Below are 17,821 nucleotides of genomic sequence, written 5' to 3'. Positions count from 1 at the left end.
CCATCATGTCCACCTTTGGTCTTTCCCAACGGTTCACAATCATGCGGAAAACTTCCCGATGAAGTTCCCACTCTCCCGGGTGGAGGTCGTGCCTGCTGAGGAAGTCTGCTTCCCAGTCGTCCACTCCCGGAATGAACACTGCTGACAGTGCTATCACATGATTTTCCGCCTAGCGAAAAATCCTTGCAGTTTTGCCACTGCCCTCCTGCTTCTTGTGCCGCCCTTTCTGTTTACGTGGGCGACTGCCGTGATGTTATCCCACTGGATCAATACCGGCTGACCTTGAAGCAGAGGTCTTGCTAAGCTTAGAGCATTATAAATTTGCTCTTAGCTCCAGTATATTTATGTGGAGAGAATTCTCCAGACTTGATCACACTCCTTGTGTGACTGCTCCCCAGCCTCTCAGGCTGGCCTCCGTGGTCACCAGCATCCAATCCTGAATGCCGAATCTGCGGCCCTCTAGAAGATGAGCACTCTGTAATCACCACAGGAGAGACACCCTTGTCCTTGGATATAGGGTTATCCGCTGATGCATCTGAAGATGCGATCCGGACCATTTGTCCAGCAGATCCCACTGAAGAGTTCTTGCGTGAAATCTGCCGAATGGAAGCGCTTCGTAATAAGCCACCATTTTTACCAGGACTCTTGTGCAATGATGCACTGACACTTTTCCTGGTTTTAGGAGGATCCCGATTAGCTCGGATAACTCCCTGGCTTTCTCCTCTGGGAGAAACACCCTTTTCCTGGACTGTGTCCAGAATCATCCCTAGGACCAGCAGACGTGTCGTCGGAACAACTGCGGTTTTGGAATATTTAGAATCCACCCGTGCTGTCGTAGAACTACTTGAGATAGTGCTACTCCGACCTCCAACTGTTCTCTGGACCTTGTTCTTATTAGGAGGTCGTCCATTTTCTTTGAAGACGAATCCTCCTTTCGGTCATTACCTTGGTAAGGACCCGGGGTGCCTTGGACAAACCAACGGCATCGTCTTGAAACTGATAGTGACAGTTCTGTACCACGAACCTGAGGTACCCTTGGTGAGAAAAGGCAAATTTTGGGACATGGAGGTAAGCATCCCTGATGTCCCGGGACACCATATAGTCCCCTTGTTCTTTGCTATCACTGCTCTGAGTGACTCCATCTGGATTTGAACCCTTGCAAGTGTTCAAATTTTTCAGATTTAGAATAGGTCTCACCTAGCCTTCAGTACCACCATATAGTGTGGAGTAATACCCCTTTCCTTGTTGTCGGAGGGGTAATTTTATTATCACCTGCTGGGAATACAGCTTGTGAATTGTTTTCAATACTGCCTCCCTGTCGGAGGGAGACATTGGTACAGCAGACTACAGGAACCTGCGAGGGGGGAAACCTCTCGACATTCCAATCTGTACCCCTTGGATACTACTTGTAGGATCCAGGGGTCCTGTACGGTCCCAGCGTCATGCTGAGAACTTGGTAGAAGCGGTGGAGGGCTTCTGTTCCTGGGAATGGGCTGCCTGCTGCAGTCTTCTTCCCTTTCCTCTATCCCTGGGCAGATATGACTCTTATAGGGACGAAAGGACTGAGGCTGAAAAGACGGTGTCTTTTTCTGCAGAGATGTGACTTAGGGTAAAAAACGGTGGATTTTCCAGCAGTTGCCCTGGCCACCAGGTCCCATGGACCGACCCCAAATAACTCCTCCCCTTTATACGGCAATACATCTTTGTGCCGTTTGGAATCTGCATCACCTGACCACTGTCGTGTCCATAAACATCTTCTTGCAGATATGGACATCGCATTTACTCTTGATGCCAGAGTGCAAATATCCCTCTGCGCATCTCGCATATATAGAAATGCATCCTTTAAATGCTCTATAGTCAATAAAATACTGTCCCTGTCAAAGGTATCAATATTTTTAGTCAGGGAATCCGACCAAGCCACCTCAGCTCTGCACATCCAGGCTGAGGCGATCGCTGGTCGCAGTATAACACCAGCATGTGTGTGTATACTTTTTAGGATATTTTTCAGCCTCCTATCAGCTGGCTCCTTAAGTACGGCCCTATCCGTAGATGGTACCGCCACTTGTTCTGATAAGCGTGTGAGCGCCTTATCCACCCTGAGGGGTGTTTCCCACCGCGCCTTAACTTCTGGCGGGAAAGGGTATACCGCCAATAATTTTCTATCGGGGGAAACCCACGCATCATCACACACTTCATTTAATTTATCTGATTCAGGAAAAACTACAGGTAGTTTTTTCACCTCACACATAATACCCTTTTTTGTGGTACTTGGAGTATCAGAAATATGTAACACCTCCTTCATTGCCCTTAACGTGTGGCCCTAAAAGAAAATACGTTTGTTTCTTCACCGTCGACACTGAAATCAGTGTCCGTGTCTGGGTCTGTGTCGACCGACTGAGGTAAATGGGCATTTTACAGCCCCTGACGGTGTTTGAGACGCCTGGACAGATACTAATTTGTTCGCCGGCCCTCTCATGTCGTCAACCGGCTTGCAGCGTGTTGACATTGTCACGTAATTTCCATAAATAAGCCATCCATTCCGGTGTCGACTCCCTAGAGAGTGACATCACCATTACAGGCAATTTGCTCCGCCTCCTCACCAATATTTTCCTCATACATGTCGACACACACGTACCGACATACAGCACACACATAGGGAATGCTCTGATAGAGGACAGGACCCACTAGCCCTTTGGGGAGACAGAGGGAGAGTTTGCCAGCACACACCAAAACGCTATAATTATCCAGGGACAACCTTTATATAAGTGTTCCTTTTATAGCATTTTAATATATATACATATCGCCAAATCAGTGCCCCCCCTCTCTGTTTTAACCCTGTTTCTGTAGTGCAGTGCAGGGGAGATCATGGGAGCCTTCCCACCAGCCTTTCTGTGAGGGAAAATGGCGCTGTATGCTGAGGAGAATAGGCCCCGCCCCCTTTTCGGCGGGCTTCTTCTCCGGAGTTTTAGATATCTGGCAGGGGTTAAATACATCCATATAGCCTCAAGGGCTATATGTGATGTATTTTTCGCCATACAGGTATTATACATTGCTGCCCAGGGCGCCCCCCCCCAGCGCCCTGCACCCTCCGTGACCGCTGTGTGAAGTGTGCTGACAACAATGGCGCACAGCTGCAGTGCTGTGCGCTACCTGATGAAGACTGAGAGTCTTCTGCCGCCTGGTTCCGGACCTCTTCATCTTCAGCATCTGCAAGGGGGGTCGGCGGCGCGGCTCCGGGACGAACCCCAGGGCGAGCCCTGTGTTCCGACTCCCTCTGGAGCTATGTCCAGTAGCCTAAGAATCCAATCCATCCTGCACGCAGGTGAGTTGAAAATCTCTCCCCTAAGTCCCTCGATGCAGTGAGCCTGTTGCCAGCAGGACTCACTGAAAATAAAGAACCTAAAAACTTTTTCTAAGCAACTCTTTAAGAGAGCCACCTAGATTGCACCCTTCTCGGCCGGGCACAAAAACCTAACTGAGGCTTGGAGGAGGGTCATAGGGGGAGGAGCCAGTACACACCATGTGATCCTAAAAGCTTGCTTTTGTGCCCTGTCTCCTGCGGAGCCGCTATTCCCCATGGTCCTGACGGAGTCCCCAGCATCCACTAGGACGTTAGAGAAACAATATTGTGAGGTGTTCAGAATAGACTGGAAATGAGTGGAAATGACTGTTATTGAGGTTAATAATACCGTAGGATCAAAATTACCCCCAAATTCTGTGATTTCAGCCGTTTTTATGTTGTTTTTTCAAAAATCATCCATAACCAAAACACGAAAGGGTGGTTTTGGCAAAACCAAACCAAAACACGAAAGTGGAATTTGAACCAAAACACTAAAGTGGAATTAGAACCAAAACACAAAAAGTGCCAGCCGCGCATCTCTAGTATTTTATGATTGATAGCCACCAGCACTGGTTTTGCCTATTACATTGACTGTAAATAATTTTCTCTGACGTCCTAGTGGATGCTGGGAACTCCGTAAGGACCATGGGGAATAGCGGGCTCCGAAGGAGGCTGGGCACTCTAGAAAGATTTATGACTACCTGGTGTGCACTGGCTCCTCCCACTATGACCCTCCTCCAAGCCTCAGTTAGATTTTGTGCCCGGCCGAGGTTGGATGCACACTAGGGGCTCTCCTGAGCCTTTAGAAAGAAAGATAGAAATTAGGTTTTTTATTTTCAGTGAGACCTGCTGGCAACAGGCTCACTGCAGCGAGGGACTAAGGGGAGAAGAAGCGAACCTGCCTGCTTGCAGCCAGCTTGGGCTTCTTAGGCTACTGGACACCATTAGCTCCAGAGGGATCGACCGCAGGCCCAGCCTTGGTGTTCGGTCCCGGAGCCGCGCCGCCGTCCCCCTTACAGAGCCAGAAGCAAGAAGAGGTCCGGAAAATCGGCGGCAGAAGACATCAGTCTTCACCAAGGAAGCGCACAGCACTGCAGCTGTGCGCCATTGCTCCTCACACACACTTCACACTCCGGTCACTGAGGGTGCAGGGCGCTGGGGGGGGGGGGGGGCGCCCTGAGAAGCAATAATAACACCTTGGCTGGCAAAAATACCACAATATATAGCCCCAGAGGCTATATATGTGGAAAATACCCCTGCCAGAATATAGGAAAAAGCGGGAGAATAGTCCGCTGAAAAGGGGCGGAGCTATCTCCCTCAGCACACTGGCGCCATTTCTCCTTCACAGATCCGCTGGAAGGGATCTCCCTGGCTCTCCCCTGCAGTCTACACTACAGAAAAGGGTAAAAAAGAGAGGGGGGGCACTAAATTTAGGCGCAGTATACAATTTTATATAGAAAAAGCAGCTATAGGGGACATAACTCAGTTAGTCCCTGCATTATATAGCGCTCTGGTGTGTGCTGGCATACTCTCACTCTGTCCCCCCAAAGGGCTTTTGTGGGTCCTGTCCTCTGTTGAAGCATTCCCTGTGTGTGTGCGGTGTGTCGGTACGGCTGTGTCGACATGTTTGATGAGGATAATGATGTGGAGACGGAGCAGATGCCTTTAGAAGGGATGTCACCCCCTGCGGGGCAGACACCTGAGTGGTTGAGCTTATGGAAAGAAATTAGTGCACGTATAGACTCCTTACATAAGAAATTTGACGACATGCCAAATGTGGGACAGCCGACTTCTCAGCTCGTGCCTGTCCAGGCGTCTCACAGGTCATCAGGGGCTCTAAAACGCCCGCTACCTCAGACCGCAGACCCAGATGTCGACACTGATACTGACACCAGTGTCGACGACGATGAGTCTAACCTGATGCCCACTAAGGCCATTCACTGCATGATTGAGGCAATGAAAGAGGTGTTACACATGTCTGATATAAATACAGGTACCACTAAAAAGGGTATTATGTTTGGGGAGAAAAAACTACCCGTAGTTTTTCCCCCATCAGATGAATTAAATGAAGTGTGTGAAGAAGCGTGGGCTTTCCCTGATAAAAAATTGGTAATTCCTAAGAAGGTACTAATGGCGTTCCCTTTCCCGCCAGAGGATAGGTCACGTTGGGAAACACCTCCTAGGGTGGATAAAGCGCTCACACGTTTGTCTAAAAAGGTGGCACTACCATCTCCGGATACGGCCGCCCTCAAGGAACCTGCTGATAGAAAGCAGGAGGCGATCCTGAAGTCTGTATACACACACTCAGGCATTATACTTAGGCCAGCTATTGCGTCAGCATGGATGTGCAGTGCTGCCGCTGCGTGGTCAGATAAACTGTCAGAAAATATTGACACATTAGACAGAGACACGATCCTGCTAACCATAGACCATATCAAAGACTCAGTCTTATATATGAGAGATGCACAGAGGGAAATCTGCCGACTGGCATCTAAAGTAAGTGCATTGTCCATTTCTGCTAGGAGAGGCTTATGGACTCGCCAGTGGACAGGAGATGCAGATTCTAAAAGGCACTTGGAAGTTTTGCCATATAAGGGTGAGGAATTATTTGGGGATGGTCTCTCGGACCTAGTTTCCACAGCAACGTCTGGGAAGTCAGCATTTTTACCCCATGTCCCCTCACAGCCTAAGAAGGCGCCGTTTTATCAGGTTCAGTCCTTTCGGACCCAGAAAAACAGGCGTGGAAAAGGCGGGTCTTTTCTGTCCAGAGGCAGAGGTAGGGGAAAGGCTGCAACAAACAGCAGGTTCCCAGGAGCAAAAGTCCTCCCCCGCTTCTTCTTCCAAGTCCGCCGCATGACGGTGGGGCTCCACAGGCGGAGCCAGGTACAGTGGGGGGCCGCCTCAAGAATTTCAGCGATCAGTGGGCTCGCTCACAGGTGGATCCCTGGATCCTTCAAATAGTATCTCAGGGGTACAAACTGGAATTCGAGGCGTCTCCACCCCACCGGTTCCTAAAATCTGCCTTACCGATTGCTCCCTCAGACAGGGAGGCGGTGCTAGCGGCAATTCACAAGCTGTATTCCCAGCAGGTGATAATCAAGGTACCCCTACTTCAACAAGGCCGGGGTTACTATTCCACACTATTTGTGGTACCGAAACCGGACGGTTCGGTGAGACCCATTTTAAATTTGAAATCCTTGAACACATACATAAAAAAATTCAAGTTCAAGATGGAATCGCTCAGGGCGGTTATTGCAAGCCTGGACGAGGGGGATTACATGGTATCCCTGGACATCAAGGATGCTTACTTGCATGTCCCCATTTACCATCCTCACCAGGAGTACCTCAGATTTGTGGTACAGGATTGCCATTACCAATTCCAGACGCTGCCGTTTGGACTGTCCACGGCACCGAGGGTATTTACCAAGGTTATTGCGGAAATGATGATACTCCTTCGAAAAAAGGGAGTTTTAATTATCCCGTACTTGGACCATCTCCTAATAAAGGCGAGGTCCAAGGAACAGTTGTTGGTGGGAGTAGCACTATCTCAGGAAGTGCTGCACCAGCACGGCTGGATTCTGAATATCCTAAAGTCACAGCTGGTTCCGACGACACGGCTACTGTTCCTGGGTATGATTCTGGATACAGTCCAGAAAAAAGTGTTTCTCCCGGAGGAGAAAGCCAGGGAGTTGTCATCTCTAGTCAGAGACCTCCTGAAACCAAAACAGGTATCAGTGCATCGCTGCACGCGGGTCCTGGGAAAGATGGTAGCTTCTTACGAAGCAATTCCCTTCGGCAGGTTCCATGCCAGAATCTTTCAGTGGGACCTGTTGGACCAATGGTCCGGATCGCATCTTCAGATGCATCGCTTAATAACCCTGTCTCCAAGAACCAGGGTGTCTCTACTGTGGTGGCTGCAGAGTGCCCATCTTCTAGAGGGCCGCAGGTTCGGCATACAGGACTGGGTCCTGGTGACCACGGATGCCAGCCTTCGAGGCTGGGGGGCAGTCACACAGGGAAGAAACTTCCAAGGACTATGGTCGAGTCAGGAGACTTCCCTTCACATAAATATTCTGGAACTAAGGGCCATTTACAATGCCCTAAGTCAAGCAAAATCCCTGCTCCTACACCAGCCGGTGCTGATCCAGTCAGACAACATCACGGCAGTCGCCCATGTAAATCGACAGGGAGGCACAAGAAGCAGGATGGCGATGGCAGAAGCCACAAGAATTCTCCGATGGGCGGAGAATCATGTTCTAGCACTGTCAGCAGTGTTCATTCCGGGAGTGGACAACTGGGAAGCAGACTTCCTCAGCAGACACGACCTCCACCCGGGACAGTGGGGACTTCATCCAGAAGTTTTCCAGATGCTGGTAAACCGTTGGGAAAAACCACAGGTGGACATGATGGCGTCCCGCCTCAACAAAAAGTTAAAAAGATATTGCGCCAGGTCAAGGGACCCTCAGGCGATAGCTGTGGACGCTCTAGTGACACCGTGGGTGTACCAGTCGGTATATGTGTTCCCTCCTCTGCCTCTCATACCAAAGGTATTGAGAATAATAAGAAAGCGAGGAGTAAACACAATTCTCGTGGTTCCGGATTGGCCAAGACGAGCGTGGTACCCGGAACTTCAAGAGATGCTCTCAGAGGACCCGTGGCCTCTACCGCTCAGACAGGACCTGCTACAGCAGGGGCCCTGTCTGTTCCAAGACTTACCGCGGCTGCGTTTGACGGCATGGCGGTTGAACGCCGGATCCTGAAGGAAAAGGGTATTCCGGAAGAAGTCATTCCTACGCTTATTAAAGCCAGGAAAGATGTTACGGCAAAGCATTATCACCGCATATGGCGGAAATATGTTGCATGGTGCGAGGCAAAAAAGGCCCCAACAGAGGAATTTCAGCTGGGTCGATTTCTGCATTTCCTGCAAGCAGGAGTGAATATGGGCCTAAAACTAGGCTCCATTAAGGTACAGATCTCGGCTCTGTCGATTTTCTTTCAAAAAGAACTAGCTTCAGTACCTGAAGTTCAGACATTTGTGAAAGGAGTGCTGCATATTCAGCCCCCGTTTGTGCCCCCTGTGGCACCTTGGGATCTCAACGTGGTGTTGAGTTTCTTAAAATCACATTGGTTTGAGCCACTAAAAACCGTGGATCTAAAATATCTCACGTGGAAAGTGGTCATGTTATTGGCCTTGGCTTCAGCCAGGCGAGTGTCAGAATTGGCGGCTTTATCATGTAAAAGCCCATATCTGATTTTCCATATGGATAGGGCAGAATTGAGGACTCTTCCCCAGTTTCTCCCTAAGGTGGTGTCAGCGTTTCACCTGAACCAGCCTATTGTGGTGCCTGCGGCTACTAAGGATTTGGAGGACTCCAAGTTGCTAGACGTTGTCAGGGCCCTGAAAATATATGTTTCCAGGACGGCTGGAGTCAGAAAATCTGACTCGCTGTTTATCCTGTATGCACCCAACAAGCTGGGTGCTCCTGCTTCTAAGCAGACTATTGCTCGCTGGATTTGTAGTACAATTCAGCTTGCACATTCTGTGGCAGGCCTGCCACAGCCAAAATCTGTAAATGCCCATTCCACAAGGAAAGTGGGCTCATCTTGGGCGGCTGCCCGAGGGGTCTCGGCTTTACAACTTTGCCGAGCAGCTACTTGGTCAGGGGCAAACACGTTTGCAAAATTCTACAAATTTGATACCCTGGCTGAGGAGGACCTAGAGTTCTCTCATTCGGTGCTGCAGAGTCATCCGCACTCTCCCGCCCGTTTGGGAGCTTTGGTATAATCCCCATGGTCCTTACGGAGTTCCCAGCATCCACTAGGACGTCAGAGAAAATAAGAATTTACTCACCGGTAATTCTATTTCTCGTAGTCCGTAGTGGATGCTGGGCGCCCATCCCAAGTGCGGATTGTCTGCAATACTTGTAAATAGTTATTGTTAACTAAAGGGTTATTGTTGAGCCATCTGTTGAGAGGCTCAGTTGTTTTTCATACTGTCAAACTGGATATAGTATCACAAGTTGTACGGTGTGATTGGTGTGGCTGGTATGCGTCTTACCCGGGATTCAAAATCCTTCCTTATTGTGTACGCTCGTCCGGGCACAGTGTCCTAACTGAGGCTTGGAGGAGGGTCATAGTGGGAGGAGCCAGTGCACACCAGGTAGTCATAAATCTTTCTAGAGTGCCCAGCCTCCTTCGGAGCCCGCTATTCCCCATGGTCCTTACGGAGTTCCCAGCATCCACTACGGACTACGAGAAATAGAATTACCGGTGAGTAAATTCTTATTTTAATTGGTTCTGGACCACCAATCCAAGGCACCCCTGCAAGTGTGCCAAGGCACTCCAGGGTACCACGGCACACAGTTTGAGAACCACTGCATTATACTATAATTCAGTGTTTGACACGAAAATAGCTACATTGTTTTATTTTCCATCCTTTACTGGTTTTTCCTTTGTTTTGTTTTTTAAAGAAAGGCGCAAAAAAGCTTCAGCCTGGGAGAGAAACTTGGTGTACCCAGCTGTAATGATCCTGCTCCTGATTGCAACGGTAACAGCATGCTCCTTTATTCACTGCTTGTTCTTTCCCTCCTGTAATACTGGCGCATCGGCAATTTGTCGCATTTCATCGTTTGAGTTATTTGTAGATTAATCTGAATGTTCTCTGTGTTTCTTCATTTTTAGTCTCTTTCGGTGATACTGGTGTCTTGCAACATTCTGCGTCTGCTGGTTGATGAGACAGCAATGCCAAAAGGTTCAAAGGTACGGTTTTATATATACAGGTTGAGTCTCCCTTATCCAAAATGCTTGGGACCAGAGGTATTTTGTATATGGGATTTTTCCGTATTTTGGAATAATTGCATACCACAATGAGATATCATGGTAATGGGACCTAAATCTAAGCACAGAATACATTTATGATACATATACACCTTATACACACAGCCTGAAGGTAATTTTTGCCAATACTTTTTATAACTTTGTGCATTAAACAAAGTGTGTGTACATTCACACAATTCATTTATGTTTCATATACACCTTATACACACAGCCTGAAGGTCATTTAATACAATATTTTTAATAACTTTGTGTATTAAACAAAGTTTGTGTACATTGAGCCATCAAAAAACAAAGGTTTCACTATCTCACTCTCACTCAAAAAAGTCCGTATTTCGGAATATTCCGTATTTCGGAATATTTGGATATGGGATACTCAACCTGTGTGTATATATATATATATATATATATATATATATATATATATATATATATATATATTTGCTAAAGCCCTCACTCACTCATCACTAATTCTGTTACTTCCCGATACGTTGGGAAGCTGAAATTTAACATAGGTGTTCTGCAGGTGGGAAATAGAAAAACTAAGTAATTAGAATTTTAATAAACCTGGATGAAAAGGGGGTTGACATAATGACTTCATTACCAATGCGTGGCTTGCGTTGCGTGAATGATAACACCCAAACGGACAAAATTTGGATTGCACCTCCAGTGTGTAGGATTTAATAAACTACAAAAATGGTCCTGTCACTTTTTACCGTATCTGCTACGGGTGCTGTTCGGGTAACGCCAAGAACCATGGATTAATATTTATTAACATTAAGATGTCTCAAATTTACATCTCTATAGATTTACCAAATTTTTAACACTCCTGTATATTTACAACGGTGAAAGTCAGAACAACTAGTTCATACTAAAATCATTTTTATCTCCCATCCATCAAAATGATTGCTTACGGTAGTATGCACAATGGAACACGTCATTATTTATTATTGCTTTGCGTCTTTCTGTACAGCATTCTGACAAAACACACAAAAAATAACATGTAGTATGTGTGACATTATACTAATAAACAATTCAAGTCTAAGAAATTAGAACAAACAAGTTTTAAATGCATCCTGGATGAAATGCTGACAAAACAATGTTTTCTTCTTTTCAAATGTGCTATGAATGAATATAAGCGGTACAAAAATAAAAATGACATGCAAATTAACAAAACACAATATTATGCTCTGCTGTGGGAAAACTGGAAAATAAATACTTGTTTCTCTGACGTCCTAGTGGATGCTGGGAACTCCATAAGGACCATGGGTAATAGACGGGCTCCGCAGGAGACTGGGCACTCTAAAAAAAAAAAAAAAGATTAGGTACTATCTGGTGTGCACTGGCTCCTCCCTCTATGCCCCTCCTCCAGACCTCAGTTAGAATCTGTGCCCGGCCAGAGCTGGGTGCTCCTAGTGGGCTCTCCTGAGCTTACTAGAAAAGAAAGTATTTATTAGGTTTTTTATTTTCAGTGAGCTTCTGCTGACAACAGACTCACTGCTACGTGGGACTAAGGGGAGAGAAGCAAACCTACCTGCTTGCAGCTAGCTTGTGCTTCTTAGGCTACTGGACACCATTAGCTCCAGAGGGTTCGAACACAGGCACCTGTCCTCGATCGTCCGTTCCCGGAGCCGCGCCGCCGTCCCCTTTGCAGAGCCAGAAGAACAGAAGCTGGAAGACGACGAAATCGGCGGCTGAAGACTCCGGTCTTCATTAAGGTAGCGCACAGCACCACAGCTGTGCGCCATTGCTCCCAGCACACTTACACACTCCGGTCACTGTAGGGTGCAGGGCGCTGGGGGGGGGGGGGGGGGCGCCCTGGGCTGCAATTGAGGTACCTTTGGCACAAAAACATACATATATACAGTCTAGCACTGTATATATGTAAAAACCCCTGCCATTTTTTACATGAAATGCGGGACAGAAGCCCGCCACTGAGGGGGCGTGGCCTTCTTCCTCAGCACACCAGCGCCATTTTCCCTTCTCAGCTCCGCTGGAAGCAGCTCCCCAGGCTCTCCCCTGCAGTATCCAGGTACAAGACGGGTTAAAAAGAGAGGGGGGGCACATAAATTTAGGCGCAATCAATACAAAAAAGCAGCTATTGGGAAAATCACTTATTAGCAGTGAAAATCCCTGTGTTATATAGCGCTGTGGTGTGTGCTGGCATACTCTCTCTCTGTCTCCCCAAAGGACTTTGTGGGGTCCTGTCCTCAGTCTGAGCATTCCCTGTGTGTGTACGGTGTGTCGGTACGGCTGTGTCGACATGTTTGATGAGGAAGGTTACGTGGAGGCGGAGCAAGGGCAGATAAGTGTGGTATCGCCCCCGTCGGGGCCGACACCTGATTGGATGGATATGTGGAAGGTCTTAAATGACAATGTAAACTCCTTACATAAAAGGTTTGATGATGCTGCAGCCTTGGGACAGCCGGGGTCTCAGCCCGCGCCTGCTCAGGCGTCTCAGAAGCCGTCAGGGGCTCATAAACGCCCTCTATCTCAGATGGTTGAGACAGATGCCGACACGGAGTCCGCCTCCAGTATCGACGATGATGAGGCACATTTACAGTCTAAAATGACCAAGGCCATCCGATACATGATTATTGCAATAAAAGATGTATTACACATTTCTGAGAGTAACCCGGTTAATAACAAGAGGGTTTATATGTTTGGGGAGAAAAAGCAGCCAGTGACTTTTCCCCCATCTGATGAATTAAATGAATTGTGTGAAGAAGCGTGGAGTTCCCCTGATAAGAAATTAGTGATTTCTAAGAGGTTACTGATGGCGTACCCTTTCCCGCCAACGGACAGGTTACGTTGGGAAACATCCCCTAGTGTGGTAGTACTGGCGGCAATTCACAAGCTGTACCTCCAGCAAGTGATTATCAGGGTCCCCCTCCTTCAACAGGGAAGGGGTTACTATTCCACAATGTTTGTGGTACCGAAACCGGACGGTTCGGTGAGACCCATTCTGAATCTAAAGTCCTTGAAAACTTATATAAAGAAATTCAAGTTCAAAATGGAATCGCTCAGAGCGGTTATTGCAAGCCTGGAAGAGGGGGATTTTATGGTGTCGCTGGACATCAAAGATGCTTACTTGCATGTCCCCATTTACCCACCTCACCAGGAGTACCTCAGATTTGTGGTACAAGACTGTCATTACCAGTTCCAGACGTTGCCGTTTGGCCTGTCCACGGCACCAAAAATATTTACCAAGGTAATGGCCGAAATGATGATACTCCTTCGGCAGAAGGGAGTTATAATTATCCCGTACTTGGACGATCTCCTCATAAAGGCGAGGTCCAGGGAGCAGTTGTTGATCAGCGTAACACTCTCTCAGGAAGTGTTACTACAGCACGGCTGGATTCTGAATGTTCCAAAGTCGCAGCTGATTCCTACGACGCGTCTGCTCTTCCTGGGCATGATTCTGGACACAGAACAGAAGAAGGTGTTTCTCCCGGTGGAGAAGGCCCAGGAATTAGCATCTCTGGTCAGGGACCTCCTGAAACCAAAACAGGTATCGGTGCATCACTGCACGCGAGTCCTGGGAAAGATGGTGGCTTCATACGAAGCCATTCCCTTCGGCAGGTTCCATGCAAGGATCTTTCAGTGGGATCTTTTGGACAAGTGGTCCGGATCGCATCTTCAGATGCATCGGCTGATCACCCTGTCCCCGAGGGCCAGGGTGTCTCTTCTGTGGTGGCTGCAGAGTGCTCACCTTCTCGAGGGCCGCAGGTTCGGCATACAGGACTGGGTCCTGGTGACCACGGATGCAAGCCTCTGAGGGTGGGGGGTAGTCACTCAGGGAAGAAACTTCCAAGGACTGTGGTCAAGTCTGGAGACTTCTCTACACATAAATATATTGGAATTAAGGGCCATTTACAACGCCCTGAGTCAAGCAGAGCCCCTGCTTCGAAACCGGCCAGTGCTGATTCAGTCAGACAACATCACGGCGGTCGCCCATGTAAACCGCCAGGGCGGCACAAGAAGCAGGATGGCAATGGCGGAAGCTACAAAGATTCTACGATGGGCGGAGAATCACGTGCAAGCACTGTCGGCAGTGTTCATTCCGGGTGTGGACAACTGGGAAGCAGACTTCCTCAGCAGACACGACCTCCACCCGGGAGAGTGGGGACTTCATCAGGAAGTCTTCCAACTGATTGCAAACCGATGGGAACTGCCACAGGTGGACATGATGGCGTCCAGCCTCAACAAAAAGCTAAAAAGATATTGCGCCAGATCAAGGGACCCTCAGGCGATAGCTGTGATCGCCCTAGTGACACCGTGGGTGTACCAGTCGGTATATGTGTTTCCTCCTCTTCCTCTCATACCAAAAGTACTGAGAATAGTAAGAAAGAGAGGAATAAGAACAATACTCATTGTTCCGGACTGGCCAAGAAGGACTTGGTACCCGGAACTGCAAGAAATGCGCACAGAGGACCCATGGCCTCTGCCTCTCAGACAGGACTTGCTGCAACAAGGGCCCTGTCTGTTCCAAGACTTACCGCGGCTGCGTTTGACGGCATGGCGGTTGAACGCCGGATCCTAGCGGAAAAAGGCATTCCGGGTGAAGTTATTCCTACGCTGATAAAAGCTAGGAAAGACGTGACAGCAAAACATTATCACCGTATATGGCGGAAGTATGTTGCTTGGTGTGAGGCCAGGAAGGCCCCTACGGAGGAATTCCAGCTGGGTCGATTCCTGCACTTTCTACAGTCAGGGGTGACTATGGGCCTAAAATTGGGGACCATAAAGGTCCAGATTTCGGCCCTATCCATTTTCTTTCAAAAAGAACTGGCTTCACTGCCTGAGGTTCAGACATTTGTTAAGGGAGTGCTGCATATTCAGCCCCCTTTTGTGCCACCAGTGGCACCCTGGGATCTTAACGTTGTGTTGGATTTCCTGAAATCCCACTAGTTTGAGCCACTTAAGACCGTGGAACTAAAGTATCTCATGTGGAAAGTGGTCATGCTGTTGGCCTTAGCATCGGCTAGGCGTGTGTCGGAATTGGCGGCTTTGTCATGTAAAAGCCCTTATCTGATCTTCCATATGGACAGGGCAGAATTGAGGACTCGTCCCCAATTTCTCCCAAAGGTGGTGTCATCGTTTCATTTGAACCAACCTATTGTGGTGCCTGCGGCTACTCGGGACTTGGAGGACTCCAAGTTGCTGGACGTAGTCAGGGCTTTGAAAATATATGTTTCCAGAACGGCTGGAGTCAGGAAGACTGACTCGCTGTTTATCTTGCATGCACCCAACAAGCTGGGTGCTCCTGCTTCAAAGCAAACTATTGCTCGCTGGATCTGTAGCACGATTCAGCAGGCTCATTCTGCGGCTGGATTGCCGCATCCAAAATCTGTAAAAGCCCATTCCACAAGGAAGGTGGGCTCTTCTTGGGCGGCTGCCCGAGGGGTCTCGGCATTACAACTTTGCCGAGCTGCTACTTGGTCGGGTTCAGACACATTTGCAAAGTTCTACAAGTTTGATACCCTGGCTGAGGAGGACCTTGTGTTTGCTCATTCGGTGCTGCAGAGTCATCCGCACTCTCCCGCCCGTTTGGGAGCTTTGGTATAATCCCCATGGTCCTTACGGAGTTCCCAGCATCCACTAGGACGTCAGAGAAAATAAGAATTTACTCACCGGTAATTCTATTTCTCGTAGTCCGTAGTGGATGCTGGGCGTCCGTCCCAAGTGCGGACTCTCTGCAATACGTGTATATAGTTATTGCTTAAATAAGGGTTATTGTTATGAGCCATCCGTTGAGTGAGGCTCAGTTGTTGTTCATACTGTTAACTGGGTAAGGTTATCACAAGTTGTACGGTGTGATTGGTGTGGCTGGTATGGGTCTTACCCTGGATTCAAAATTTCCTTTCCTTGTAATGTCAGCTCTTCCGGGCACAGTTTCCCTAACTGAGGTCTGGAGGAGGGGCATAGAGGGAGGAGCCAGTGCACACCAGATAGTACCTAATCTTTTTTTTTTAGAGTGCCCAGTCTCCTGCGGAGCCCGTCTATTCCCCATGGTCTGTACGGAGTTCCCAGCATCCACTACGGACTACGAGAAATAGAATTACCGGTGAGTAAATTCTTATTTTTTTAGTAACTGGTAGATCATAATGGCAAAGTAAGAAACTCGGAGGTTGTGTAATCCTGTGTGATTTCCCACAGTCAGCCGAGCCTGCTTTGTATAGAGTGAGAGAACTTCACCGAGGAAGTCAATAAAGTTAGTCATGCTTTTAAATATCCTACCAAGTGACTCTATGCACACTTTTAGTGCTGTAGTGACTTCATTTACCAAGTGTGTCTTTATTGTGGGTGTAGATAGAATGTTACACAAACAGGAATACCCAATAAGGGGCGGGATTCAATTATTTTTACCCCTCTCCACACCCGTTCTGTTTCTACCCTCAGGGACATTGTATCATTATTTCAGCTCGCTACCTCCAGAGTAGCGAGGCACCCAACCCTTTACACAGCTAAACCTGATTACTATGGGCGCAATATGCGCAATAACGGAGATCATTTTAGAAAGGAAATTGGGCGTGATATATCATTTGAATCTCACCCATTATGTGCCCAGCAGTGCTGCCAAACACTTGCACATCCGTTTGGCTCCGTGTTCCTGCTGAGGTTCATGTCCATTCTCTTTCTACTATAAAGGTAAAGTCACAAGAACAAACCAACCATGTTGGTAAGGGTTAATATACGTAAATTACGTCCACAAAGGTAATGCATTTTGCTACTGTGCAGATCCAATTATCTATATATGTGACTCTCAATAGTACATGAAATGCGTAATTTTCAGCAAGATAACCAGCAGTAGCAGCATATCAGCTGTTTGTATTACATTGGTGATTTCCCATGGTCTGTCCTCAGCAAGTGGAAAACCTCCACAATGTAATGAGCTGAGAATTCAATATAGGATGAAGCCCTGATCTTCCATTGTGGGTTTTTCCATTTTAGCCCATTTTGATTGCCTACAGGGATTGAAGGAATAAGGTAATCTTATAAAGTGTGTTTGGGTCGGTGTTTGTCTCCATTGTATCCTGTATGCTTTGTATACTAACAAAGCACCATTCTACACAAGCACTATGGGGTAGATTCAGCTATCCGCAAGTTGGACGAAAATGGCTTAACGCTGGGTAACTTTTTGCAGTTCCATTAGAAATCTGCGTTAAATTAAAGCAGATTATAGTTTTCAGTTCCAGACAATGTGAAAAGTAGGGAAATATCCTGGGCACAGTGCAGTGCCAGCTTCTCGGATTGGGATGATCTTCATAAATGACTTCAGTGGGTTTCTGAGTTATCATCCTTTGTTAATTCGGTCTGCCTGTCTTATTAATGCTTCATTATTTGTGTCTGTTTTTAAATTCTCTCATTCATCCGCTAGTATTTAATTACCTCCAGCGTTTAATCCATGATCCAATTCTTCTGTTTTCTGTTATTTGTCTATATTTTATATTTTTATTTTGGTTTCTTTTGTTTGTTAATTTTTGAATTCTCCACGTTGTAATTTTAATCCTAGACTGAATGCTCCATGACCTTAGGGTACACAGGTATAGTTGCCACTATTGTCTTTGGTTGGTGGGTTAGGTACTGTAGAGTATATATTTTGTTTGGGTATCTAAGTGTGCCTTAAGTTGAGGGTATGGTATA

The 17,821-nt window shown here is 47.5% G+C and overlaps 1 protein-coding gene across 4 annotated transcripts in view; it reads left to right on the top strand.

The window, feature by feature from the left end:
* LMBR1 (limb development membrane protein 1) overlaps positions 1-17,821 on the top strand; it is a 592,458-nt gene that overhangs the window by 504,059 nt on the left and 70,578 nt on the right. For all 4 annotated transcript variants that reach the window (XM_063921898.1, XM_063921896.1, XM_063921899.1 and 1 more), the window contains 2 exons: positions 9,811-9,887; positions 10,022-10,099. In XM_063921898.1, the coding sequence (XP_063777968.1) occupies positions 9,811-9,887; positions 10,022-10,099 (155 nt within the window). The remainder of the gene's footprint in view (positions 1-9,810; positions 9,888-10,021; positions 10,100-17,821) is intronic.

The sequence above is a fragment of the Pseudophryne corroboree genome, chromosome 5 (genome assembly GCF_028390025.1).
Source record: "Pseudophryne corroboree isolate aPseCor3 chromosome 5, aPseCor3.hap2, whole genome shotgun sequence".
NCBI classification, from domain to species: Eukaryota; Metazoa; Chordata; class Amphibia; order Anura; family Myobatrachidae; genus Pseudophryne; species Pseudophryne corroboree.
The sequence above is the reverse complement of the archived record's forward strand: the minus strand, read 5'-3'. Positions and strand labels throughout refer to the sequence as shown.